The sequence below is a fragment of the Panthera uncia genome, chromosome E3 (genome assembly GCF_023721935.1).
Source record: "Panthera uncia isolate 11264 chromosome E3, Puncia_PCG_1.0, whole genome shotgun sequence".
NCBI lineage: Eukaryota > Metazoa > Chordata > Mammalia > Carnivora > Felidae > Panthera > Panthera uncia.
Genome location: NC_064815.1, coordinates 27,926,624 through 27,954,062, shown reverse-complemented (window position 1 = coordinate 27,954,062; position 27,439 = coordinate 27,926,624). Strand labels below are relative to the sequence as shown.

General features: G+C 50.7%; 3 protein-coding genes across 3 annotated transcripts in view; 1 reads left to right on the top strand and 2 right to left on the bottom strand.

The window, feature by feature from the left end:
- Nucleotides 1-27,439, bottom strand: part of ATP5MF (ATP synthase membrane subunit f) — a 616,357-nt gene that overhangs the window by 560,064 nt on the left and 28,854 nt on the right. The gene's annotated exons all lie outside the window — the stretch shown is intronic.
- BUD31 (BUD31 homolog) lies at nucleotides 225-9,951 on the top strand. The gene is made up of 6 exons (XM_049639314.1): nucleotides 225-247; nucleotides 1,450-1,584; nucleotides 2,014-2,134; nucleotides 7,668-7,790; nucleotides 8,012-8,178; nucleotides 9,706-9,951. Exons 3-6 carry the CDS (start codon nucleotides 2,041-2,043, stop codon nucleotides 9,754-9,756), a joined length of 435 nt encoding a protein of 144 aa, XP_049495271.1. The 5' UTR covers nucleotides 225-247; nucleotides 1,450-1,584; nucleotides 2,014-2,040; the 3' UTR covers nucleotides 9,757-9,951.
- PTCD1 (pentatricopeptide repeat domain 1) lies at nucleotides 7,828-27,397 on the bottom strand. The gene is made up of 9 exons (XM_049639263.1): nucleotides 27,268-27,397; nucleotides 24,505-24,992; nucleotides 22,081-22,221; nucleotides 18,803-19,021; nucleotides 16,914-17,015; nucleotides 14,285-14,992; nucleotides 13,112-13,228; nucleotides 12,235-12,417; nucleotides 7,828-10,563 (listed from the first exon to the last, which is right to left on the bottom strand). The coding sequence occupies exons 2-9, from the start codon at nucleotides 24,967-24,969 to the stop codon at nucleotides 10,381-10,383; spliced, it is 2,118 nt and encodes a 705-aa protein (XP_049495220.1). The 5' UTR covers nucleotides 24,970-24,992; nucleotides 27,268-27,397; the 3' UTR covers nucleotides 7,828-10,380.

The following is a 27,439-nucleotide window of genomic DNA, read 5'->3' as shown; positions in this document are numbered from 1 at the left end:
CCCAGGCAACAGCGCCCCCAGTCCCTCAGCCCCCGGGGAGACGCGTGAGCCTGCCGGTCTCCCCCCGGGAAGTGACGGCAAAAGGCAACAGCGGGCTGGAATTTGTACAGGCGGAGCTGCAGACACCTAAAATGACGCAATCTCAGCGCGAGAAAGGGAGGGGATCCGCGAGGACCTCATCCTGGAGAGATTACCTGGGAAGCGGAAGCCGTAGATAAAGAGGCGGCTGACGGCGACGGTGGTTCAGGTGAGTGCTTTTCCTGTGTTCTCTAGTACCTTGGTGACCGCTAAGGCCAGGAATCGGAGGTCTGCACTGGCCCAGAGGCGGTGGGAGCGGTTGGCTTGGGACGGGTGTGGGGTTCTGGAGCGGGAGGTCAGAGTGAGTTCCCGAGAAGAGTCGGCGCCTGGTTCGTTCTGCCCAGGAAATGGGTTTAGGGGTTCTCTTGCTTCTAGGTTCCCACTCCTCCCACTGTTTTCTCTCCCGAAAATGTTTTCTGTCTAAATGCTGTTTGTTCTTGTAAGCTCGGCCCAGATGTCCTCTCAATGAGCCTTTTGTACAGTCGCGACTGTAATGTTTTCCCTCCCTAGCTCCGAATGCCTTTCCACGCTCTTCTTACGAGCGCTACCACCTCTTATACCACCCGACACCCCTTGATCTAGTTGCTTCCTACCAGTTTTCTATTGTGGGTTGTCCTCTGACCTCCAGATGAGCCAGGGCTCTCGAATTTCCCTGGGTCATAGCAAATTGGTGTCCCGTATCTTTGTTCTTCCAGCCGGGCGCGCTTGGGCAGGGTCCAGATTCTGACCATCTCTAGCTTCAGAGCAGGGAAGATACGTCCAAAGACCACTGATTTGGGAGTCAGGAGCCCCCCCCGCCATCCGAATCATACTTTGCCAGTTTTCATCTGTGTGACTCTGACTTTACCTGCAGAAGTTTCATTTCTCATCCGTAAGATTGTTAGTGGAGGATTAAGGAAAGGAGGCTGGGGGTGTATGGGGGTGGGGGGAGTGGACATTGTAAACCGTCAGGCACCCCACAGAAGGGAGGGACCGATGAGTTTGGGGGATAGGAGTCTGCTATGCTGCACAGTAGGAGGTAATTAACCTGAATTTGCTTTGCCACCTAGAAAGGCCTTGTGGCTTGAAAAATGTGGTGGTTTAGATTTGGACTGAATAATTGTGTGGACTTTATATAACTTGCCTTTATGTAATACTTTGTTGGGTTTGAAGATTCTTTGGGGGTGCCTGGATGGCTCAGCTGGTAGAGTATATGGCTCAGGTCATGATCCCAGGGTCATGGGATGGAGCCTGTGTTGCGCTCCGTGCTGAGCTCCTACTTAAGATTCTTTCTCCCTCTCTGCCCTGTTTGTGTGCTCTCTTTCTTAAAAAACAAACAAATGAACAAAAACTCCTTGGCAATCAAGCTAATTCACTGCTCTCGTTTTACAGATAAGACTGAAGACCAGAAAGGGAATGTGACCTCCCCTAAAGTTACAGTAATTGGTAGAGCTGGACAAGAACTTGAGTTTGTAACTGAAGAGATCAGAGATCTTTCTGTTACACTCTTGGGAAGCAGACCCTAAGGTACTTTGACTTGACAGCATCTTTTTCCCTTTTAAACACTCATTCCCTGGTCTCTCCCAACCATAGCCCTTCCCACACTATGTTGTAATTGCCTTGTCACTTTATATCTCCTTGCTAGAATGTCACCTTCTCAACTATAGAAATTGTGTCTTACTCTTTGTTCTGTGTTCCCAATATCCAGTACAGGGCCAGGCTCATAGGTGATGTTAATGATAACACCAAAAAGTCTATTAAACACATTTAATGTAGGCATGTTGCATATAACTACAGTTAAATCTTCACAATGGTCCTATAGGTAGATTATATTATCCCCATTTTACAGATGAAGAAACAGAGTTAGGGAAGTGAATGTGCACCAAAATGGTGGCTAGTGAAGGCCTTTGGGGATCTCAGGTTCAGAAACCAATCCATTTAATTTTCCTCCCCCAGATCTTTGCAAATTATCTTGTGGGAAACATGCCTAAAGTCAAAAGAAGCCGGAAAGCTCCCCCAGATGGTTGGGAGTTGATCGAGCCGACACTGGATGAATTAGATCAAAAGATGAGAGAAGGTGAGTGGGGGAGTTCGCGACTGGGTGAGGTGTGTCTAAGGGTCACAGGCTTAGATGACCCCCCAGGGGCCAGGCATAAATGCAAGTATCAGTGGGAAGAAACAGGCAGCACCACTATGGCCTCCTGACACTGACGTGTTTTGTTTGCTTATTAACTCAGGAATGTTCTGTGTCCTGGAAAATAGGATGGCACCAATGAAAAGGTCCTCAAAGCCATTTTGGGGCCAACTAGATATGAAAGCTTTAGAGACTAAAGATTGACTAGCAGACCTATAATTAGTTACTATTTTGGTTAGGTACATATTTAGAATTTTACAAAATATGTTTACTTGGGAAATCCTGTCCTTTTTCATTTTCACATTTTCTGAAACAGTTTTATTATTTTTCTTAATAAAAATATTGGGTCTTTGACACTGGTTTCATCATCACTTTGTTTCTGCATTATACACTAGTTTTTTACAATGTATGTTCCCAAAAAAATGTCGATGATCCTGAACTTTGTGAATCATGTAGCATGATTTTAGAAAATTTATCCGAAGCCATGAGCCTTATATCTTATATGATCACAGTGTAACTACTTACTGAATTGCTTTTTAAAGCGGTCCTTTCTTTAAAGCTTTTTGGTAACTAATCCTTGTTATGAGGTCATACCTCCAGCAATAATTATTAAATCATTGTTAAGTCACGTTGCCTTTTTTCCCAAAAACTGATTGTATCAGATAACTTCTGTTAAATACCTAGAACTTCCAGTAATCAAGGTCATTTTTGGCTGAGAGATTTCTTCCCCAAACCAATCTCTATTCAAAATAAAGGAACCTGGAGAGCACTATAATAGAAAAGATTTTGTGAGTCCTTGAAAATTGTCTCCAAAAGAAATATTCTCTTCCATTTTTGTTTAATCATATAGGTCATCAGCATTTCTTTGCTTTCCCATTTTTTGATAAACTCACAGGTGTAAGACCTGTTTCATGTTGTCCTTCCTTCCATTATGAAGAAAACAGTGGATGGCAGGTGGCACCAGACTTGGCTTTAGTGTTGGGAACAATAGGAAACTCTGAGGATGTGGCAGACTGGACAGGGGCAGGAGCTGCTATTCACCCGAAGCCCATTTTACCTTGGGATCCAGGCTAAGTTTTGCCAAATTTTCTGGGCGGGGGGGGTTCCCCAAGAGAAGCCAGAAATCCAGCTGTTTTATGTGAACTGGTTTTTTTTTCTCCAGGTTTATTTTGAGAGAGCGAGAATGAGCGGGGGAGGGGCAGAGAGAGAATCCCAAGCAGGCTCTGTGTGAGAGCACAGAGCCTGATGCAGGGCTCGATCTCCTAAATCATGAGATCATGACCTGGGCCGAGACCAAGAGTCAGATGCTTGACCAGCTGAGCCACCCAGGTGCCCCCATGTGAACTCTTCTAATTTAAGATTCAAACTTAAAAAAACAAGATTCTGACTCTTGATTTTGGCTCAGGTCACGCTCCCAGGGTCATGGGATTGAGCCCCACGTTGGGTTCCATGCTATATGGAGCCTGCTTAAGATTCTCTCTCCCCTGCTCACACTTTAGCAACAACAGCAACAAAACGCGCAGGTATTTGTGAAAGGAGCCAAACAAAGCCTGCCTTCAGGCTGGCTGGGGCTGCTGGTTTCTCGTTTGTAGCCTCTAGCACAACTTTTGCCTGTGGTATCTGTGGCCACACTCCTAGACATGGGGGACCCTTGTGTGGCTTTTGGCACAGAGGAGCCCAAGGCCAGTGGCATTACCAGGCCTGTCCTGATCTGAGGGCCACTTACAGGACAACTCACACTTACTGAAGCAGATGGAGAGTTCCCGTTTTCTCTTGTAGTTTGTCCCCAGTGTTTGCTAGCTTGACTCTTGACCCTGCCTGGCTCTTTATGTGTCTGTTAGGTCATACTCAAGTTTTTGTACAGCTGCTGTGGCCCTGGAGGTCCCCAAAGAGCCTGATTATAGCAACTGAGGGGCAGAGATGGGGGAAACTGTGTGGCAGGGGAGTTTGGTGGGTAACTCAGAAATAAAGGCACTATTTCTGTGGACTATAACCAGGACTTGTAAATAACTGCTTTTATAAGGACTTTAAACTAGTTGAAAATAAGCATAAACACTTGCATAATGAACCCTTAGCTAGATTTTTAAACAATAACATTTTAAAAGAATTGTTGCCAAGGTTTTGAAGTTAACGGGCAGCTGCTTTTGAAGTTTTTGGCATTAGCAAAGTGGCAAAAAGCTACATCTAGTTTGCGCCACGATGCCCCTACCCCCGGCCTTTCTTCCTGCCCTATCCTCCTAGGGGCAGGACTCTGCATCAGCCACCAGAAACGGCGTTCCACTTTGGGTGTGGACCTGTACAGAACAACATCCAAGAATGTGCACGTGGTTTTGGGAAAATGGGTCCAAACGGGACTTTAAAAATGGGAGGTGCTGCTATGATTAAAAGACTGAAAAAATGACCAAAGCTCAGGGAGGGAGGCTCTGCTTCCAGCTGCAGCCTAGGCAGCAGCGTGCCCTTCCCTCAGTGGCTTATCCGGATGCATGGCTTTCCACACTCTGCCCAGGTGACCACATCTTCTTCAGCCGCGACTCAAAACTAGACTCTATATACCAGCTGCCTATGGAGTGGCCCCATTCGGACATCTCAAACTTAACCATTTCCAGAACTGAACCATTCATCCACCCCAGAGCTGCTTCCGTTCTGAGGCCACAACCACTGACCCATCCTGGACTCTTCTCATTCTTTCTTCCTATCCAAGCATCTAAGACATCCAGATTCCTAAGAAGGGTGACAGGATGGAGGGAATGTTGTGAGACAGATCAACAAAGTACAACGTCTGGATGTTGTTTGGACCTTAATTCAAACACATGCGTTGTCAGCAGGTGTTTTTGAGGCAATGAGTGAAAACTGAACTGAGTATGGTTGCTAATAAGGAGGAATGGTTGGTTTTGTTGTGTGGGATATTAGCATTGTGGATCCTTTTTTAAAAGTCTTTAACATGTTAGAGATACATAGATATTTATGAATGTGACATTTGATGGTTTGAGATCACTTTAAAATACTTCAGTCTCCCACCCCCAGAAGTGGGGAGAACCAGATAAAATAAAAATAGCTGAATACTAGAAATGTTTGAAGCTGTGTGATAGGTCTTGGGGGGCCAATATGCTGTTTTGTGTACATTTTAAATTATCCATAGTGCGATGTTAGAAAATCCACAAGTCTAAATTTTGATTCCTTTTAAATTCCACCACATGGTCCAAGCTACTCTCACCTGGATTACTTCGGTAGCTTCCTACTTCTCTCCCTACAGTCTTTTCTACAGAGCAGCCAGAGTGAGGGCTTCAAATTGTTAAGTCAGATCACAGTCTGCTCAGGACCCTCCAGTGGTTCACTTCCCCATCAGAGCAAAACCAAAGTCCTGAGACACCTGGGTGGTTCAGTCAGTTAAACATCCGACTTTAGCTCAGGTCATGATCTTGCAGTTCGTGGGTTCCAGACCCACATCGGGCTCTGTGCTGACAGCTCAGAGCCTGGAGCCTGCTTTGGATTCTGTGTCTCCTTCCCTCCCTCCCTCCCTCTCTCTCTCTCTCTCTCTCTCTCTCTCTCTCTCTGCTCCTCCCCCACTTGCACTCTGTCTCAGTCTCTCAAAAATAAACAAAGTCCTTGTGTGGCCTTCCAGGTCAAACACTGTCTCACTGCAGCCCCCTCCTTAGTTCCATCCCCTGTCTCTCTCCCTTATCCCCTGCCCACAACTGCTGTTCCTGGATCCCTAAGTAGTCCTGCCTCAGGGCCTTTGCATTGCTGTTTGCCTTATAAGTATGTTTGCCCCTCCCCTTTTTTATTTAAAACTATTTTTTGATGTTTGTGAGAGTGAGCGAGCATGAGCGGGGGAGGAGCGGAGAGGGAGACAGAGGATCCAAAGCAGGCTCCACACTATGAGCACAGAGCCTGACATGGGGCTTGAACCCATGAACCATGAGATCAAAACCTGAGCTGAAATCAAGAGTTGGCTCCTTAACCAACTGAGCCACCCAATGCCCCACTCCCTTCCCCCTTTTAAATTGGGATCTATATCATGCACATGATTTTAAATCATGCACATGCACATGATTTGATATGTGTATATGAAATGATTAACACAATGTGACATCCAGGCCTTACAAACGCACCATACAGTATTATAAATTATAGTCCTCATGCTATGCCCTACATCTCCAGGACCTGTCTTCTAACTGGAAGCTTGTACCTGTGATCCCCTTCACCAATTTTGCCCAGTCCCCAGCCCACCCCTTGTTTCTTAAGGTCTGTGATCAGATGTCCCTCTTGTGCCTTCTTTGATCCCATGTATAAAGTGGCAGTCCCCCCTCTCCCCACTTGCCATCCCCTCTGTGTTCTCTCTGGCCTCTACCACTTACCACCACGTGCTGATCTGCTTCCCTCCTCGGAACGGGGCTCCAGACCTGCTCTGTCTGCCCCACTGCCTTGTCTTCGGCACTCGATCAGGGCCTCAGCTGCAGCAGGCACACAGTGCGCACTGCTCAGGCCTCAACACCTGCCTTTTGCTTGGATCACAGAATCCTGTTCGTGGAGCTGAGTTCTACATCCTAAGTCATAGAATGTCCCCAAAGTTGGAGAAATGGAGGCACATTTTTCTTGACCCCTCCTCCCCTTTCTCCATTCTCTAAAAACTGAGTCAAGGTGATAAAGATCAACTTGGAGCTGCTAAGAGACAGAATTGCCACTTCAATCATGTTTAAATCATGTGGCCCCTTTTTTTATCTTTTTTAAAATAACAGCTCTATTGAGACAGAAGTCATATTCTGTAAAACTTGCCCTTTTGAAGTGTTAAGGGTGTTCAGTATATTCAGAGTCAAGCAACCATTACCCCTCCAAAAGAAACCCTGCACCCTTCAGTAGTGCCTCCCCCGCCCCCCAGTCTGAGGCAACCACTAACCTACTTTGTGTCGCTGCAGATAGTCATCCAGTAGGTGGGCTTTGGGGAGGAGGTTTTTTTCACTTGGCTTCACGTTTTCAGGGTTCATCCGTGTTGTAGTAAGTCCATACTTGATTTCTTTTTACGGCCGAATGATATTCTGTCCTGTGGGTGGGTTATGTTTGGTGTATCCATTCATCAGTTGGTTGAGGCTGGGTTGTTTCTACTTTTGGCTATTGTGAATAATGCCGCCTAAACATTCATAGAGGAGTTTCGTGTGCATGTGTTTTCAGTTCTTTTGGGAATATACCTAGCAAGAGAACTGCTAGGGCACTTGGTAACTGTTTAACTCCTGGAGGAAGTGCCAGACTTTTCCAGAGAGGCTAGGCTGCACCATGTTACATTTCTACCAGCAGCATATGATCCAATTTTTCCACATCAACACCTGTTACTGTCACTCTGATGATAGCAAACCTAGAGAGTATGAAGTAGGATTCTTTATCCCTAGTTATTTAAAAAACAAAACAAAACAAAACATTGTGACCTGTGATTGAACGCTGCCTGCCACAACAAAACAAACACACCCCTTTTTCTCCCCAGCTGAAACAGAACCTCATGAGGGAAAGAGGAAAGTGGAATCTCTGTGGCCCATCTTCAGGATCCACCACCAGAAAACCCGCTATATTTTTGACCTCTTTTATAAGCGGAAAGCCATAAGCAGAGGTAATTAGCTAAATTCTCTTGGCCTGGACAACTTGAGTGGCTTTTACATTTATTTAATGGTTCTTATTCTTACAGCCTTAGCAAATGTCATTTGTCTTATCACTAAAAAAGGCGGGGAGGGACCACTGTTGGCGAAATAGTCTTTTTAAGGAAGAGTGGTGATGGGTTGGAGCAGCTGTGTTATACCGTGGTCTGATGCCCTTTCCCCATTTTTTGGACAGAACTATATGAATATTGTATTAAAGAAGGCTACGCAGACAAAAACCTGATCGCAAAATGGAAAAAGCAGGGGTATGAGAATTTATGCTGCCTGCGGTGCATTCAGACACGGGACACCAATTTTGGGACGAATTGCATTTGCCGGGTCCCCAAAAGCAAGCTGGAAGTGGTAAGTGAGGTCTCCGCCCCTGTAACATCTGATGATCAAGTTGGAGGTTCCTTTTTCAGTTCAGAAGTGTGTCCTGGGTGACGCCAGGGGATTTTACACTGTTTTGTTGGGCTGGAAAGTAGTCCTTATTGCTGGATGGCCTGCTGGCCATTCCCAAGAGAGGGAATCGCTCTCTCGGGGAACCCACACCCGGCAGTTTGGCAGCAATGGCGTGTTAGGTCTGGGGGGGTCAGTCTCAACTCCACCCTTGGGCAAGTTACTGAAGTCCTTCCTCATGTATGACCTGGGGGTGGGAAGGCTGAGTCAGGGAAGCACAGGCCAGTAAGCAGACATTCCTGTCCTTCCCCTCTGGGGCTCACTCTTCAGGTACCCTTTTTTCCAGGCCTCCTTTTCCTCAGAATTACACTGTATTTCTTCTGTCAGAATCTTGTTCTCTGGGGAGCTCCGGAATGATGCTGGGTGTGCAGTAGCTGAGCTTACAGCATCAGCCTCTCTGAACTGGAGCTAGAGAAGGAGGCAGACAGTTACTGTGATGTTAGCCTTAGTGGCCTTTGAGTGAAGCACCCTTGGCTGCTCGTTGTGGGCCGAGCCGGGTGGTCAGACTGGACTGCCTGCCTCCCAGTTGGCCACCTGTCACACAGGCGCCTCATCACAGGGTCCCTCTATGCTGCACACTAGTTACAGTTTACAGAGCTTTGACTCCAGGCACGGGGCTTTAGCTCAGCAGGTAGCTCTGTCTCCCTGAATCACATGGAAGGCCAAAGGGCAGGGGGCATCGAAGAGGGCTGCCTCCCCAAGGGAAGAATCTGGGTGTGAATTTTCTGGTAGGGGCAGGGAGGGGTGGTGAAGTGGCAGAAGCCTCCCCTCTGAGAGCCCCAGGATTCTGTGGTGGCATTGGGTCTGGGGTGCTGCCCCAGCCCTGCGGCCAGGATAGAGCCTGCTTTAGCTTTAGTTGGGTTTCACCTTCTGATCTTGTTTGCTTAGGTAAGGGTCTTGCTCCTCCAAAACAGGAAAAAGGAAAATCAAGACAAATCACTGCTCTAGGGCCTTCTGTTGGGCAAGCCCCCAGCCAGACATTGGGGCCCACCTGGTCCAGGGGATAGGACTCTTTGGCTGCCATATAGATTCAGGTGTATGTCCTCTTTCCCGGTGCCCCCACGAGAAAGTTCCCCAGCCCAGAGGCCCCTGGCACTGAGCCCCAAGTAGTACACAGACCCAACTTCCAGCGCATTGAAGGGTGTGTCATGCTCACTTCATAGAATAACAAGAATTGCTCACAGGTTTTTTTTTTTCCTTTTGTGGTGGGGGCATAAGCATGCACATAGAATTTGCATATATTAAGTGCACAGAAGTGTAGCTTCAGGGTCCACAGTAGCTGTTTCCATCCATCATGGAGGGCTTTCTGAAGAGTGTCCTGCAGACACTCTGGAGAGTGTCACGGTAGATCGTGAATGTCCCACCACCTTCTTGGTGGGAGGATTGCCGCGCGTGGGGGAAGTGCGGTGTCTCAGCTGTCCTCTGTTGCAGGGCCGGATCATCGAGTGCACGCACTGCGGCTGTCGGGGCTGCTCTGGCTGAGGCCCTCGGGCCCCGACCTCTCTTCACCCTGAACCTTGGACTTCGCAGGTTTCTGCCTGTCCCATCACGCCTTCTCCTGGGAGCAGCTCTTCTCGCAGAGCGGTGCTCCAGGCCCGAGTGGGAGCATGGTCTCTACATGTTAAGGCTTTGGTGTTTATCAGCTGTGATTTGTAGAAATAAAACTTTTAAACCTTTTGGGCCCTGCATTTGTTCTTTCAGAGAGCCAGCCATCTGTAGAACCCAGTGGGTGAGCACCAGACCCCAGTGACCCGTCACCCTTGGGACTCAATCCTGACTCCACCTTGTAGGTGCTGTGTGACTCTGAGCCAGTTCACTTTCCCCATTGGTGATGGGGGCAAGGATGACCTGAGAGGGCGTGCCAAGATCAGCCGGTTTGCTCTTGGATCTGCCATGGACTCGTCAGGCCCTGGGCCTAGTGTGTCCTTGTACCAATGCCTGCAGAATGCTGCAGCGCTTCCTCTGGGCCCGACCATTCCCTTGCGCTGGAGGCCACTGGAACACATTTGTGGGTCAGCTATGGAAAGCATCCCGGGGCTCCCATGGAGCCCTGTAAACACCATGCACTCTGTTCCAGCTCTGCCGGAAGTCCCCCGGGGCCTCCCTTCACCTGCCTCCAAGGCCTCTGTCCACGTCAGCCTCAGTGATGGCGTCTTCGTTCCCCTTGGGCTTGGTCCGGAACTTCTGCCACGGGTGGGGGGTTTCCTCTGCTGGCATCACTTTCAGCCACTGCTTGTAATAAGCTCGGAAGCCATCAATCTTCTCCAAGTAGGTGTTTTTCTCTTTGTACTACAAATGGAAACGCATGGGGTTCAGAGGAGCCATTAGTCATTGCAGGCTACCTGTAGCTAATCCCAAGCCATGGCAGCTGGCTCAGGCCTCAGGGAAGCTGTTCTTGCTCCTAGGTGGTTAAAGGGAGAGGGCAGAAGGGTTGTTTGGTCCCTGAGAAGCTTATGTAGAGAGACAAAGCTGCTGTGGGGTAGACCAGACTTCCTCTGCTAACACTCCTTCGAAATACGAGCTGCCGTGCCACACCAGGGACGTCGCCCCAGCCCCCCAAGCTAGAATCCCCAGGTGCTAACTCTGCCTCCACAGCCTGAGTGCCTCTCTCCATTCTCAGCACTGCTGTAGTGGTCTCTGGAGAGGCAGGCAGGAAAGGAGCAAACAGCATGAACCTGGCTGATCCCAGAGGAAAGCTGGCAGAGGAATATGTACAAAAAAAACCAAAAAATGTCCAAGTTGAAGACTGTTACCACATGATGACAAACAGTCTGATTTAAAAGATTCAACCATTCTAAATTTATATGTATCTCATACAGCCTAAAAGTACATAAAACAAAAACCTGACCATCTCAAATGGAAATACATCACCATCGTAAGGGAATACAGATGTGATTTGAATCCAATAAGCTTTGGGCCTGTGGTAGTCCGGTGACTTGACTGAACCTGAGAAGACGCCCCGAGGGCCCTACACCACGGAGTAAAGAGACAGATCCACGAACTAGAAGATATTGCAACATGGAGCCAACAAAAGATTAGCATCCAAAATAACATAACTCGGAAGAACCAATGAGAAGACTTAACCAACTGTCCAAATACTTCCTGCTGTGCCCTCTGCCAGGCACACTCTCTACTGCCATCTCATGAATTCTTACTGGGCCTTCAAAATGGCATTCCAGCATTGCACCTGCACGGCTGTCCCTGACCCCATGCCTTGCTGTGTCCCTGCCAACTCCCTACCCCCTGGGATTGTGCTCCTTCCTCCAGGCTACAGCTGCTCTGGAGCCACTCAACACAGAGTCTGGCTCCGTAGACCTAAAATCTGAGCCCCCTACCCCCACCCTGCCCCCGAGCCTGCTCTCTTCAGAACAACAGGGAAAGAAGTGGCCAGTACAAAGCAGATTCTTTCACTGCTGCTGCTGTCCCATTCACTTGACAAACAGACTGTATTAGGCAATGGGCAGGCCCCGGGGAGCCAGCAGAGCCAGGCAGTCTCCAGCTCCAGGGGCTTATGGTTTTGCAAAGGTGAAAGTCACGTGCACGTGTAATGACAGGTTGTGAAGCATGGCAAAAAGGAACAGTGCTGTACGTGATGGGAAGGGACAGCAGTAGTGGGGCAGCTCTGAGAAAGAGGCATTCAAACTGAGGCCCACAGGATGAAGAGCCAGTTGTGGGAAGAACGGGGAGCCTATCAAGGCAGAGGGAATACAAAAACCCCAAGGCAGGAAAGAGGCCAGTAGGACTGACCGTGAATACAGGGAAGAGTAGCCTAAGATGAAATGAGCCACAGGGACGGAGACTCACGGGCTGTGTTTTGAAGAATTTGGAATTTCTCCTAAGGGAAGCCACTGACAGTTTAAAGCAACGGAATTCCACTGCTGAAAGGCCAGCCCTAGGGGTGAGGGGAGAGGCAGGGGTGGTTAAAGAGAAGACAGGTGAGTTGGAACTTGGTGCACACACCCGATCAAAGCTGGGTGGGTACTGGGCTGCAAACTCCAGTTGGCGGATGACCACCTCATTCACTGGGACTCTGTTCTGCCTCATGTCCTTCAGGATGTCAATGAGATAGGTGTAGTCCAGCCTCTTGAGGGCGGCGTTGATGAGGGTGCTGTAGATGTGGGTGTTGGGGGTCATCTGGGATTTCTGGAACATCACAGACATACAATCAGCAAGGAGATGGCCACTGTTGGGACAAAGCAGCCTACCGTGCGTGTCAGGCTAGGGGGCTTACCTTGCCGTTCAGGCCTGCTCTGCAGACCAGCAACCAGGGCAAGAAGGGCAGAACCCTGTGGCAACGATGGGCTGTCCTTCCTGCTCCAGGAGGAAAGCGTGTGCCCCACAAGGCAGGCCCAGCCCACCCAGCTGAGGATCCTACCCTCTCAGCCCTGAAGAACTTGCTCAGAAATCAGTGGACTCGGGCAGTAAACCACGTGCAGACCACCTCTTCGGCTCTTGGCTGTAGGTTTACCGCAACCCCTGCCCCCAAGGTTCTGATAGATCCCTGTTCCGGTCATACCTTCTGTCCCTCCAGAACCGGGCCTAGTCTCTCCCCACGACCTCCCTCAATCTCTCCCACCACAGCCACCTTGAAGACTGTCATACCCTATGCTTTCAATGCCGGCTCCTGCAGCAACTGACCAGGGTCCACTTTCTCTCACATTGGGCCAATGACCATTATACACTTGAAGCTAGAGCATCCCCATTCCCCACCCCCATGCACACTGTTTATGCTGTCTGGGTGCAGAGGCCTGGGGGTTCAGGAGGGCCCAGGCCCTCTCTTCCCAAGTACCGCCCCACCCTGAATTCTCAGCACCTGGCCTGGCCAGGACCCACTCACCTTCATGTCTGCGAGTAGTCGCAGGCCGTCCCCCGGCCTGTGGCACCCAATGGCCAGGTTGCAGAACGTCTGCAGGTTGGGAAGGATCCCCCTCTTTGCCAGGAGTGGCAGCAGAGCCTGTGGGGACAGACATGGCACTTCCGTAAGCTGTAACCCACCGGGCCCGGCCAGAGCCTTCCCTGGTTGAAGCCCCGGTTGGGTGCTGTAGGCCTCGGGGGCACAGCAATGCTCGGGGGCCTCGCAGCCCCCTCTGCAGCCATGCTAGATGCTGCTCTCAGCCCAGCTCCCCAGAGTTCAGCTGCTCTGCAAGGACTACCCTGCCTTCTCCCCAAACATGAATGGGAACATGAATCCCTTCACATTCCTGTCTCTGTTCCACTGTCGGTCATCCATCCTGGCCTTCGGCCTTCAGTGTCTAAGGCGGGAGACAGTGCCAACAACAGCGTGGGAAGTAACGGCCGAGGCTGCCCGGGCCAGGGGCTGCGGAAGAAGATGGCCTCGCAGCCTGCCTGGCTCAGGGAGGGGTTCTGTCATGTTTACCTTGTCTAGAAGGTGTGCTCTGCACTGAGGGCCTGAAGGCAGAGGCTGTGTCTCTTCACAGGACACAAGAGCCCACAAGAGCCCAGGTCAGTGCTCTGACAAAAGAGACGTGACAAAGACACATGGACAAAATCCCACGAGGACTCCCGTGTCCCCATCTGTGAAATGGGGAAGCCTTGTACCAGCACAGCCTTGGGGTGCAGCCAGTGAAGAGAGGAAAGGATGGGAAGCTTGTAGAACAGCATTTAACACAGAGGGCTAAATCAGTGTGTGTGTGTCAGGGGTTGTGGCTGAAGGGTGGGCACACTTGGGAGCCACCAGCCTCTTAGGCCACGTGTCCCATGTGCCCCTCAGCAGTGTGAGGATGTTTGATGTCTGCCTCCACCCACCTGGGAGCTCCTCAACGGGGATGGGGAGAGTGGCTGGCTGGTTCACCGTTCGACTGTCAGCTTTGCCCAAGCCCAGGCTCAGGCCCAGGCCCAGAACAGAGGCCCCAGACAGTCTGGCCACCTACTGCAGGAACGGATGACACACCCTGCAGGGGAGCCAGGTCCTGCAGTCAGAAGGTCAGAGGAGGGAAGGGAAAGGAGGGACCGCAGCCTTGAACCTGGTGCCTGCCTCTGAGCCCCTCACCTTCGCCCCCTCCAGATCTCCAAGCTTGCTCTTCTTCCTCATCAGCGTGTTGAAGAACGTCACATCAGCCTCCACCTGGTGCATGTCCAGGACGGTCAGCAGTGAGGACTCCGCGGGACTCCCGGGCTCCACCACCTCAGCAAGCAGTGTGAGGGTTTTGATGTTGGGTCGGAGCCCGTGCTCTGCCATCTTGCCCAGGAAGCCCTCCAGGCCCCCCATCAAGGCTAGCCGGTCAGCCGGGGTGGTCACAGTCCCAAAGGAGACCACAGCTGGGGAGACTGCTCCCAAGGTCAGGAGGTTGGTCTCCGGCCCCCGGGGAGAAGGCTCTGGGGCCAAAGAAGTGAGGGCCACCATGTGGTCAGGCTCTGTCTTGGTTTCCACCTCGGGCTGGGCCTTGCTGGGGCCTCTGGCTTCCTGAGGCTCCAGAGGGCCCTCAAGCACCTGAGAAGGTTCCAGAAACAGCTGCCTCTCCAGGGCCTCCACGTCCAGCCTGACTGACATGCCGTCGCCCCCCCGGGCCTGGGCTCTCCTCCTTGCCCGAAACCCACCTGCAAGGGGCTGGAGCAAGACTGTCTCCTCCCTGGGCCTCAGGAGCAGTGCCGAGGCCACCTCCGGGTCCCCCAGGCCGCAGTCTCGAGCTGCCCCCAGGAGCAGGTTGTAGCCATGCTGGCTTGGCTGCAGCCCCAGACTCAGCATCTGCCTCCACACCTACCGGGGAGAGACAAGCTTGGCCCTGTGCTCCTTCTCAGAAAAGCCCTCGGCAGAGCCGGCACAGGGAGTCAACAACCATTCGGTAAATGCAAAGGGCACAGGAAGGAGCTGGACAGTATCTAATCCAACGCCAGGTTCTAGACAACTGAGAATCCTGAGAATCTGAGGACTCTCTGGAGGACCCCTGTCCTCCCTCTAGTTTACCCCAAAACTGTTCTCGCAATTTCATCTCTCTGTCCTCTCCCAAGGCCCCTGTACTGGGAACAGACTTTGCCCTGGGTCTCTGCCTGCCTTCTCTGTACTCCTCTGGGGAGGGACGATCAGAGAGGCTAGGTTCCGGAAGAGTCTAGAATGACTTAAGAACTGGATTTAGTTGTACTTCCTGGGTGCTTACTGTGTGCCCTGCCCCGTGCAGCCTTCTCACACTTCCTGGAGAGCAGGCACAGTGGAAGGGGACTCAACCAGGAAGAGTGCCTCACAAGCTGGCAGCCCTGTTTCCTCTTGAGATCATTTTTATCCCACAGCACAGTGCCTTGCACACTCAAGTGTGTTTTCCACAGAGGACTGCCCTGATCATGTCTGGGTCAGTCTGACACCAAAACCACGCCATTGCTAAGATGCCATGAGATGCCACACAGGGCTCACTGGTCTCACTGCCTTTGTGGGCTCAAAAGAAGGCCACCTTCAGTGGGATGAGAGCTCATATCCGACTTCCTATCCTTGTCAGGGTAAGTGTGCAGACAAGGTAAGGGCTGGTCAGGCCCAGGTGGGTGCAGCTTGCAAGACATCTGCTGCCCATCAGACAGGGATTTAAGAAGGGCAAGGGTCTCAGCAGGTACCCCCATGGGAAACGCTGACAGAACTGAGGTTTAGTGGGGGCTTGGGCTCTAAGAGTCAGACGGACGTGGGTTCAAATCCCAGCTCTGCTTCGTAGCTCTGGGACCTTAAGCAAGTTTCTTAACCTCTGTGAGCCTCAGTTTCTTTGTCTGTAAAACGGGGCTATTGGTGCCTAGCTTGAGCAGTTTAATAGGTGCAAAACACAAACCAGCTATTAGCTTTACAAACTACCTCTAACTAGAACAGATCTAGAACAAGGAAAGGGAGGAACAAGATCTTGGCTGATTTTCACTATAAAGCTACTGCTTCCAGGGAGTCTGCAGAGGGAAGGCGAGCTTTTGGTCAGGGCTGTCCCAGGTCACTGGGGCTCACACTCCATGTGGATCAGTCACCTGGGGATCTTGTTGAAATGCTGATCTAGACGCAGTAGGCCCAGGTGGGGCTGAGACCCTACTTCTCTGGCAAACTCCCAGGTGAAGCTAAGCTGCCAGTCTGTGGGCCCCGCCTTAAGTGGGAGGGCTCCAGGTGAGCTCTGGGTCCTCCCCACCTGTAAGAAGCCACGAAAGCAGCTGTGGTACCATTCCTAATACCACCACCCCACTTCATTAGGAGGGGTTCTCTCGGGGGACCTGAGGTGGAATCAGAGCAGTGTGTCTCAACTTCGATGTCCATGAGAATCTCTCAGGATTAAATGCAGACCCCTGGGTCCCACCTGCAGAGATGCTGAGTGGGGGCCTGAGGGAGGTGGGCTGAACAAGCACTCTGGGTAAGGGTGCTATGGGCATTCAGAGACCGTGAGCATAGCCGATCTGAGCTAGCTGCACAGAAGGCCACTCGGTAGAGTGGGAGAGGACTGGCTATGCCCTCACTTGGGGGTCAGCCATGCTGCGTCTGAGGGCCTCCTCTCCCTGCCATCTGTAAAACAGTGGGAAGCCATGTGCTTTGCAGAGGCCAAAATGCCACAAATATAAAAACACCCAGCACAGGGCCGTCACAGCCGCTCAAATGCACGCATCATCATCTGCACCTGACACAGGTGCACAGCGGGAGAGGTAGGAAGGCAGAGCTGGGAGGGACAGACCTGCAGGGCATATCGAAAACCCGTCTTCTTGTCCTGGATGCAGCCCATGAGCAGCAAGCTGAAGGTCCTCTCGGTGACTGCATGCCCTTTCTGGACAATTTCCTGGGGGAGGGAACAGAGGTCACACTGAGAACCTGTGGCAGAGCCCAGTGCTGGGCCCGACGGGGCTGACTCAGGGCAGACACTCCTAGCGCACCCCAGGCTGTGCATCCTGAAGAGGTGGGACCTGAATCTGGCTCTAGAGTGGCTCAGAACAAGCTCCTGAGCACAGCCATCCAGCTGCTGCCTGCACTCCGTCCTCCTCTCCTTCTAGGCTGCTCTTCCTGGCCGAAGCAATCACTTTTGTGCAGCTCCTTGGCAAAGACCATCCCTGCAGCCACTTCTAGCCCCTGTGCTTGAGGCACTGGCTCTGCACAGAACTGGCTTTAGGTCCCAGCTTCGCCATAGGCCAGCTGTGAGCGTGGGAAAGGCATTAAGCTCCCTGGCCTCAGCTTCCTCAGCCTCCTGACCTCTGTAGAGTGGGGTCACGGGTAGGACGTGCCTTAGAGGACTTTTGGAACAACCCTACCAAAAGGTGTGGGGCCTGCACATGGTACGCGCTCATGGTGCTGGCCTCTCCCGGGCCTGTCGGGGTTGGCCAGACTTCTTGAAATTTCTTCCGCCACTCAGCACCTCAGAGTCTCCTTAAGCCTGTCTTCCTCTGTCCCTCTTGTGAGCATGGGTGTTCCCACCCTTCCGGTCTGCTGCCGCTCTCCCGTCTCCCCCTCAGTCACCAACTCTTCCATCTCAGTGAGCTTCTAGTTTATGCTCCCTCTTCCTGGACAATCACTGCTCTTTCTGAACTGGGCCTTCTCCCCCATCAGCCAGAGTGACCTGCATAAAATGCCAATGCCATCTCTGGACAGGTCAGAGACCTATCAGCCACACCGCCCTCTTCTGGAAGCTTCAGGCACCAGCCTCTCACACAGCACCCTTTAGAGGGATTTGTCACTCAGGGAGGTCTCCAGACTTGAGACCCCATGATCCTGCCTCTCCCACAGGCCGGGCCGGCTCAAGGCAGCCAACCCAGGGACTGGTCAAAGGCTGTCCCGCACCACATGGTACTCAGACACTCCACCGGGTCCTGGCTCCTGCAGTGCACAGGTGGGAGCTCACTGGAGTAGTGAGGAAAAGCGTCGGTCAGCCATGGGAAGAGTGAGACAGAACTTAAAAGTAGAGAGCAGGCCGGCCCTGAGGGAAGACAACGCTGCCAAGGGTGTGTCCAGTTCTCCTGAGGTTTGGTCGTAGGCACCTAGAGCCTTCCCTGCTTCCCATGAGCCTTTGTCTGGGTGTTAACTCATGTTTATCTCCCTTCACAACCTGAGAATGCAGAACCACCACCCTGCTCTCGGTCCTCCGTGCTTAAACCTCCCTCACTGTCTCCTTCTCCAGACTGGAGATAAAAACCCTGCAGCTGGGGAATAAAAGAGGCTGCAGGCCAAAGCCCTGAGGCATTCGGGCCCCTGCTCAGCACTCCCATGAGCCCACTCACCTGCTCCCCTCAAACCTGGCACACTGACCTGCCAGACTCCGCCCTCCCAGAAACCAGGATTTTTCTTCCCACTGCTCTCTCTAGGCAGGAGGCCTGCCCTGCTGGGCGTTGACTTGCCCTCAGCGCTATGAAGCCCCGCCCTCCTCTGCCGCACCACCGAGTCCCGCACAGGGAGACACAGCACACAGCGGCACACACAACCCGCCTGCACAGGGGAGGGGCCTCTTTATGTGTCCCACGAGGCCTCTGAGTCGTGAAGCCACGCCTGACCCCTGCACGAGGGACGCAGCCACAACCTCACACCTGCCACGTGAGACTGGCCCCAAGCGGGGGATGAGGAAGGAAGAGGCACCCTCACCTTGAACACATCGAGGCACATCCTGAGGTCTGCGCACATGGCGGCCATCTTCAGCAGTGCATGGTATGTTTTCAAGTTGAGCTGGAAGTTTCTGGCCTGGAGCTGCTGCCGGAGCTTCAGGGCACTCTGCAGAGCAGAGTCCTTCCAGGGGGACTCAGCGCAGACGTTGAACAGGGCCGTATATGTGGCATCTGAGGGCTCCAGGTCCCGCTTTTTCATCTGCATTGATGGGAAGAAACTTGGAAGTGGCTCTGGGGTCAGCTGGACACACAGGTGACAAGCTGCCCTGAGAGGAAGCTAGTTCCTCCATTAAACAGGCCCCCAGCAGGGCCTGTGCTAAGGTGGAGCTGAGCAATATGCCAGGGCCTACTTCTCCAAAACCCTGACTCAGCCAGAGGGACTCTGAAAGCTAACCCTGCACTCCAGATGCACCAAAGTCACCCTCCCCATGGCCATCAGCCCACTCTGGGCCTGAGATGCTTTTAGCAGGATCCTCCAGATGCTCCCACCCACTGGCCGACGAGGTCACACTGACTGTGAAGATCCATGGTGTGGATGTGGTCCGGGGAAAGGTAGGAGGGAACAATCAAACCCCTGCTCCCACATTTCCTAACTGAGTGGTCACGGGCAAGCTAGCTCCTCACTGGAAAAATGGGGGTGATACCATCATCTTGAAAGGCTGTTGCAAGGGCCAGGTAGGAGAGTGGCCCCCACACTAGCAGCACATCTCAGGATCCCCCACCCTGCAGAGTCACACACCCAGGAGTGAGGCTGATGCTGTGCTTATGAAGCCCTCCAGGTGACTGAGCAAGCTCGAGTTTGAGAAGCTCCTGGTAAAGCCAAGTGCTATTTCCCAGACAAAGGCCACCTGACCGAGGGCAGGTGACAAGCTGCTTGCAGAGGAGTGTAAAGAAACTTCTTTTTAGAGTCAGGCCGTTTGGGGCTCAAATCCCAGCTCCAGTGCTCTCAAGCAGGGTAACTCTGGACATAGCACTTTATCTCCCAGGGCCTCCATTTCCTCCTCTGAAAAATGAGGATGGTGATCCTGACTTTGAGGACGGATGATGCGTGCTCTGTGTGGACTCACATATACAACAGACATGTATGAGGACTTCCTACAAGCCAGGCACTGGCCACCAGTGGTTGGTTACCAGGACAGACACAGCTTGTATTCATTGAGCTCATGCTCTAGACAGGAAGAATCATACCAGACAAATAAGTAACCAACAACAGTAGTAACAGCTGCGAAGGACACCCACAGAAAAATGGAAAAGGAAAACCAGTACAGGTGGGGAGACCTGGCAAACACTACTTTCACCAAGTGACCAAGAAGGTAATGTCATTTGTGATAGGTCCCGTGACACGAAGTGAAGAGGGCACTTCACCTCTGTGATATTCTTTCCCCAAGCCCATAACCCCAACCTCATCACAAGAAAATACAAATTGATCAAAAAACTAAAAATTGAACTACCCTACGACCCAGCAATTGCACTACTAGGTATTTATCCAAGGGATACAGGTGTGCTATTTCGAAGGGACACATGCATCCCCATGTTTACAGCAGCACTATCAACAATAGCCAAAGGATGGAAAGAGCCCAAATATCCATTGATGGATGAATGAATAAGATGTGGCATATATATCCAATGGAGTATTATTCGGCAATCAAAGAGAATGAAATCTTGCCATTTGCAACTACATGGATGGAACTGGAGGGTATTATGCTAAGTGAAATTAGTCAGAGAAAGACAAATACCACATGACTTCACTCATGTGAGGACGTTAAGAGACAAAACAGATGAACATAAGGGAAGGGGAACAAAAGTAATATAAAACCAGGGAGGGGGACAAAACATAAGAGACTCATAAATATGGAGAACTGAGAGTTACTGGAGGGGTTGTGGGAGGGGGGATGGGCTAAATGGGTAAGGGGCATTAAGGAATCTACTCCTGAAATCATTGTTGCACTATATGCTAACTAATTTGGATGCAAATTTTAAAAAATAAAAAATAAAATTTAAATTAAAAAAAAAAGTACAAATTGAGAGACATTCTATAAAATCCTTGACCAGCACTCCCTAAATCTGTCAATGTCACAGGGGGGGAAAAAAAAGGAAACTCAAAAAAAATAATAATAATCACAAAATGGAGAAGCCAGTATGAGAACCCAGACTGGATACAGGAATAGAAAGAGGATATCAATGGAAAAAGTGGTGAGATCCAAGTAAAGTCTGGAGTTTGGTTAACAGTAATGTGCCAGTGGTGGTTTCTTAGTTTTGACAAATGTACCTTCACTATGTAAGATGTTAATATGGGGATTAGCTAGGTGAGAGGTATTTGGGAACACATATCTTTGTAGCTTTTTTATAAATCTAAACTTATTCCAAAATAAAAAGTTTATTGGGGAAAAAAAGCAGCAAATTGATAGAGGATAAAAAGAATGAACTGATCTTCTCCGAGGTGACATGTGCCAATTCCCTTAAGGATCCCCCAAGTGTAAGGAAGTGCCCGCTACTGGACTGTTTACCAAGAACCACAATAAACACTCTCTGGCCCCACCTGCCCCTCACTTACCACCTGAATGCTCTTTGCTGGCTAGCTGATCATGTCTTTCTACACCATGGTATTTAATTAGGTTTTTTAGAGGACATGTTACTTTATCATTTGTAACCACAACTCTTCCCCCTTGCTTCCAACCAGGGATGATCAGGCCTACAGTAAGAGCATCCCAAATGACCAGCCGAGGGCTGCCAACAAGTCCTGCTGGGAGAAAGGATGCTCCCAGCTTCTGGCTCCAAGAGAGGATGGGGTCTCTTATACTGGAGTCTACTATCCTCTTTGGCAAAGCTCTCTCCTGACTCACAAAAGAAACAGCTTCCTGGCTCTGCGAGTGATAAATACAACACAAGAAGTGGATGAATATAAAGTAAAATCATCTTCCAAGAGAAGTAAAAGCCCTTTTTTTCTGAAAGAAGGGTGTGCATGTGCATAGAGCGTGGGGGGTAAGGAGGAGAAACAAACTGGGGGTGGGTAGCAGTGGAAAAGGAAGAGGTCGGGTGGCGCCTGCCCTGGTAGGAGGACTTACAAATTCATGTAATCTTCCAAGACCACCTCCAATTTACAGATGATGAAACAGAGGCTGGGAAGGTTAAACGGTCTGACCAGGGTAATGCACCAGCAGGTGACATCTCATGATACGCACCCAGCTCCTTTTGACTCTAAAGCCCTTGCTCTTTGGAGCATTACCCCTCTGGTCCCGTGCCCCAGCCCCCACTCACATCATTGTAGAGCCTGAAGGCCTTCTTCAGGTATCCGGCTCGCCCGCAGCCCCCGATCAGCACCGTGTAGTTGCATTCGAGGGGCTGGAGTCGCTCCTCCTTCAGCATCTGCCTCTCAAACAGCTCCAGGGCCTCTGCCAGCTGGTGGGGGGGGAGGGGGTGAGGGGGGGACATGGGAGGGGGCTCAGGTCAGCCTCAGAGACCCTCAGCAAAAGGGAAGGAGACTGAGACTGAGGGACCCTCCCAGGCGTGCCCGGGAGCCACACATCCACCCTGGGCCTCTGCCACCAGCTTCTTGGTTCCTGTGCTCTGCAACAAGGGAGCTTCCTGGTGGCCAGGAAGAAAAGCCCCCTAAACTCCCACCACCTACAAAAGCTCTCAGTCCCCGTGCCATGCCTGCCTTCCCTCCAGCCAGATGTTAAACTCCTCAAAGGCAGGGCCATGTCTTTGCCTGTCTGTGGGCCTAGAGTGGAGCCAGGGCCTCATCCTCACTAAGTCCTCAGAAAATATTAATTCTGCAGATCCTGGAATCTGCCCTCCCCCTGCTTCCTTGGTGACCCCATCTGTAGTGCCAGCCCCCTGGGTCTAAGCTGGATGGGAGACTGGGTTCTGGCCAGTTTGGTAGGTACACTCAGGGCCACTGTGCTGCACAATCACAGGGGGCCATTCACAGCAGCAGCCTCCTGAGATGGCACAAGACAGCAGCCCTGAATGACTAGCTTCCTCTGGCTGCAAATCCCCTTGGCCCATAGTCGTCTCTACCCCATCCCTACTCCTATACCACCCCCTTTAAATCCTCAATTCACTCCTTTACAACTTAATTATTTTCTTTGTCCGTCGGTTCAGCCAGTAATTACTGAATCCTACTATGTACCAGGCAAAGTCTATTCGCTGGGATACAGCTATGAACAAGAGGGAGATCCCTCATGGAACACATCTTCTAGTGTGGAAAGAGACACCAAATGAGATAACTAAGAAAAATATACACTGTGTCAAATGGTGATAGGTTTTAAAACAAAAATAAAGCAAGCAGTGCCAAAAGAAGGGTATGGGAGATTCAGTTTTAGGTATGACAGCCAAGCAGGGCCTCAACCAGAAGATGACAGAACAGCGATCTGAAGGAGGCGAGGGAAGGAACCATGCAGCTATCTGAGAAAACAGCCAGTGCAAAAGGCTTGAGGCAGGAGTCTCCCTGGGAGTTGGGAGAAGCAGAGAGGAGGCCAGAATGGCTGTGGCACAGTGAGGGAGGGGGAGATGAGTGGAAAGCTAAGGAGGGTGGAAGGCAGATCTTGCAGCCTTCATAAGCTATTGTGAGGCTTTGACTTCTCTGTTTCTCAACTTTTCATTACGGAGAAGTTCAAATAGGGGTGCCTGGGTGGTTCAGTTTGTTAAGCGTCTGACTTTTGATTTCGGCTCAGGTCGTGATCTTGCAGTAAGTGAGATCGAACCCCACATCAGGCTCTGTACTGACAGTGCGGAGCCTGCTTGGGATTCTCCCTCTCCCTTTCTCTCTCTGCCCCTCCTTTGCTCACACTCTCTCTCTCTCTCTCAAGATAAGTAAACGTTAAATAAAAAAGAAAAGAAAGAAAAGTTCAAACGCACACAAAAGTAAAGAGAATAGAACTACAATGATGATGAATGTTCAGCCAATCTTGTTTCACCATACCCTGTTCCCGCCCCTTCCAAACTGAATTTTTTAAAGCAAATTCCAGACATTGCATCATTTCACTCCCCAAATCTTCAACACACACCTCTAAGAGATTTTTAAACATAAATGCAATGTCTTTATCTATACTTAATAAAATGAACATCAATGTCATTGAACACATTGAGAGTCCTGGAAAGAAAAATAACAGTCTTCTTTCTGCTTTAATAGGATGGCTCTGTGCTGCAAGCAGATGTGGGAGAAAGAGGTGGTGTGAGCAGCAGGGAGCCCAGTGACCAGGGTTTTGATGGCTGAGGGGCTGAGGTTAAGGCTAGGGGTAGCCCTGAGGGAAGTGTTAGGACTGGAAACATCTTGAACCTGGAGCTGGTGAGAGAAAGAGAAGAGTTGGGGATGGCCTGAAGGCATCTGGCCTGAGAGGCATCGCCATTTAGTGAGATGAAGACAGTGCAGGGAAAACAAGGCTGTGAACAAAACCTTCAGATGAATGTGGGTAAGTGTAAGGGAGATGGTGAGGTAGCTGGATATGCAGATTGGGAAGGATGGGCTGAGGATACCAACATGAGAACTGTAACAAGGAGGGGGACCCTGACAGCAAGGGGGTTGGTGGGTCACCTAGTGCAGCACCCAGGGTGAGTGAGGACAGAGAAGAGCCCTGAGCATCCAAATATTTAGAGATAGGGAAGGTAAGGTGGCCCCTCAAGAATACTGAACTACCAAGAAGTAGACCCAGGAGCAGCAGAATCCAAAGGTTCCCTCACCTTTCCTTCTTTGATCAGGTGTTTGCACTGGAAGAAGTACCAGTAAGGGGTGTTTTTCCGGCCCCGCCATGGCTTTGGCTCCAGGTCCCTCTCCTCATCTTCGTCAGCACTCTGTTCCCTGAGCCGTAGGTTATACAACTGGGCTGTCGATTTTTGGAACATTCTCCTTGAGGAATATTTGTTGGAGAGGGTCCCAAAGCTCTCTTCCTCTTCCTCCTGAGTGGCCATGGGGCCGGGCTGGCTCAGGTCAGAGCTGACGCTGCTCCTGTTCTTCTGGTTCCCCTGGCCAAGGGGCAGTTGAGAGGGAGAGCTGCTGCAGGCTTGTGTCAGCCCCGAAGCCCTCAGCCATTTAGGCCCCTCCCTGCCTCCTGCCCATTTGGCTCTGAGAGGGTCAAGGTGCTGAAGGGCATACAGTCCCACTGGGCGAGGGCCGGAGAAGAGCCGGGCGAATCTCACAAGGTCCATCTCTGGCTTTTCCCCTCTAGGGCCTGGCAAGGTCAGAAAAAGAATGAAGTCTAACTGGTCTTGTAGTCACAAAAGGCAGAAAGAGGACACAGAAGTGAGTACAAGCACAAGCTCTGAGATTAGAAAGCCCAGGTTCAGATTTCAGTTTTGCCAAACCATCATCCACGAGTCTCCCAGCACTGGCTGCTCTGGTCTCAGTCTCCTCCCCTGTAAACTGGGGTCAACTACAGCACTGTAGCAATGATCAAATGAGGCTTCGGATACATGGCCTGCAGCATGGTGCTGGCATAGTAAACACCCGACAGACATAAGCTATTGATATTATCAAGCCATGATTTAAGAGATCGGGGACTGAAGTTAGAGCTGAGTTTGAGTCCTGTGGGACTAGGCCCATTACTTGACCTTCCTGTGCCTAGATACCATCAGCTGCAAGATGCAGATAATCCGAGGTGCCTAGGTGGCTCAGTCAGTTAAGCGTCCAACTTTAGCTCAGGTCATGATCTCGCGGTTCGTGAGTTCAAACCCGGCATCTGCTCTGTGCTGACAGCTTGGAGCCTGGAGGCTGCTTAGGATTCTCTGTCTCCTTCTCTCTGCCCTCCCCCACTCACGCTCGCTCTCTCATAAATAAATAAACATTAAAAAAATTAAAAAAAACTTAAAAAGTGAGGATAATCCTACCGACCTCACCACGAGGGTAAAGATTAAATGAGGTATTTTTAGCACATTTCATTTAATAGAAATTTTAGAAATCGTAGCTATTATAATGTATTATTAGGAAAAAATTTGTCAGCATTCTGGGCCTCTGCACAGGGAAGTTAATTCAAACGTGTCTTTCCTGCAAAATCTGTGGGTAAATGGACTAGAGGTGTGTTGTCCAATATAGTGGCCACTGGCCACACGTGGCTACTGAACACTTAAAACATGCCTAGTCTGAATGAAGATGTGCTTTAAGTACAAATTACACACCAGATTTCAAAGACTGTGTCCAAAAAAAAAAAAAGAAGGTAAAATATATACACGATAATCTTTTGACATGACATTTTGAAATAATTTTGGACATACTGGGCTAAAGAAAATTAACATGAGTTTCCCAATTTTTAAACTTTATAATAACACGAGTACTTGAAAATTTTACATCACGTATGTGCTCGCACTGTATTTCTATTGGACAGCTAGACATCCTGGTCTGCATACTTGAAACTCTTTAATAAAGAAAAAACACCAGAATAGCCAGCCTGAAAATATTTTAGGATCTAGTTATATTAGAAGGTCACAGTTGGTAAGACTGCAGAAGTGACTGCAGATTGAACAGATTAGTAACTGAGGCTCAGGAAGGGGAGCAACTGGCTGGGGGGTCCTGCCGCAGTACAGTGTAATATCAAGGTAAGACCGGCCAGCTGTGGAACTGGGCTGACTTCCAACCCAGGTCCGAGTAAGATATTGGACAGCCTCTTTTGACCACCACCCTAGTGACATTAGCACAAAGGGCCTTTTCCACGTTGGATGAGGCCTGCAACTCTAACAGAAATATAACGTGAGCACATATATAATTTAAAATTTTCAGGTAGCCATATTAAATAAAGTGCTTATATGCATTAAATGAAACACATAGCACTGCAAGAAAAAAAAAACCCAATGATATCAAAATAGGTATCAAAACGTTTTGAAAACGCACTCATGCTACATTAGTTTATATGCTGCTTTTGCAACACACTGAATACCAAGATTCTGTCAACCTGTCAAAGCAGTGATGGGCGTAAATGATAGCTTGTAAGTAGTTGCAGATACTCTATGTCCAACCATCATTTACCCTCCTCCCCACTGGAAATCACGACTTAGTTTAGGGCACTGCTAACGTTACTCCGTCACGGAAGGAAATGCTCATTTCACACAGAGAAAATTAAAGGTGTAATTTTCTTCCTCCCCAAGTTCATTAACCTGCCCAAGCTAATAACCCCTGATTTAGTGACGCGCTGCCGCTGGCCTCTCTGGGGGATCCGCCCCTCGGCAGACGCTCCCAGGGGCCCTTTGGCCAGCCCGACCACTCCACACCGGCCTTTAGAGCCTCGGTCGTCTCACTAGATGTCCCCCACTCCGACCCAGACGGTGACACTCGCGGCCCCTGTCCTGTCCCGGCCCAAGTACTGGGCTCCAGGAAAGGTCAAATGGGCTCCCACTCGAAAAGTCTGGCCCAGAGAACGCAGCCCGGACTTCCAGCCCCGCGTCACCCCCAGTGCGGCCCCGCGTCACCCCGCCGCGTCGCCCCCACTCGCGTGCCCGCCTCACAGCGCCGCGCACCAGGCCCTCCTTCCCGGCCACCTTCCCGTAGGCACGCGTCTCCGCCGACTTCGCGCAGGCTCAGTCCGCTGCGCGAACTCCCCACCCGGTGCGCGCGGATGCAGGTTATCCGGTGCAGCGAGGAGAGGCAGGAGATCGGTGGGCAGCTAGTCGGGCCTGGCGGAGCGGCCCG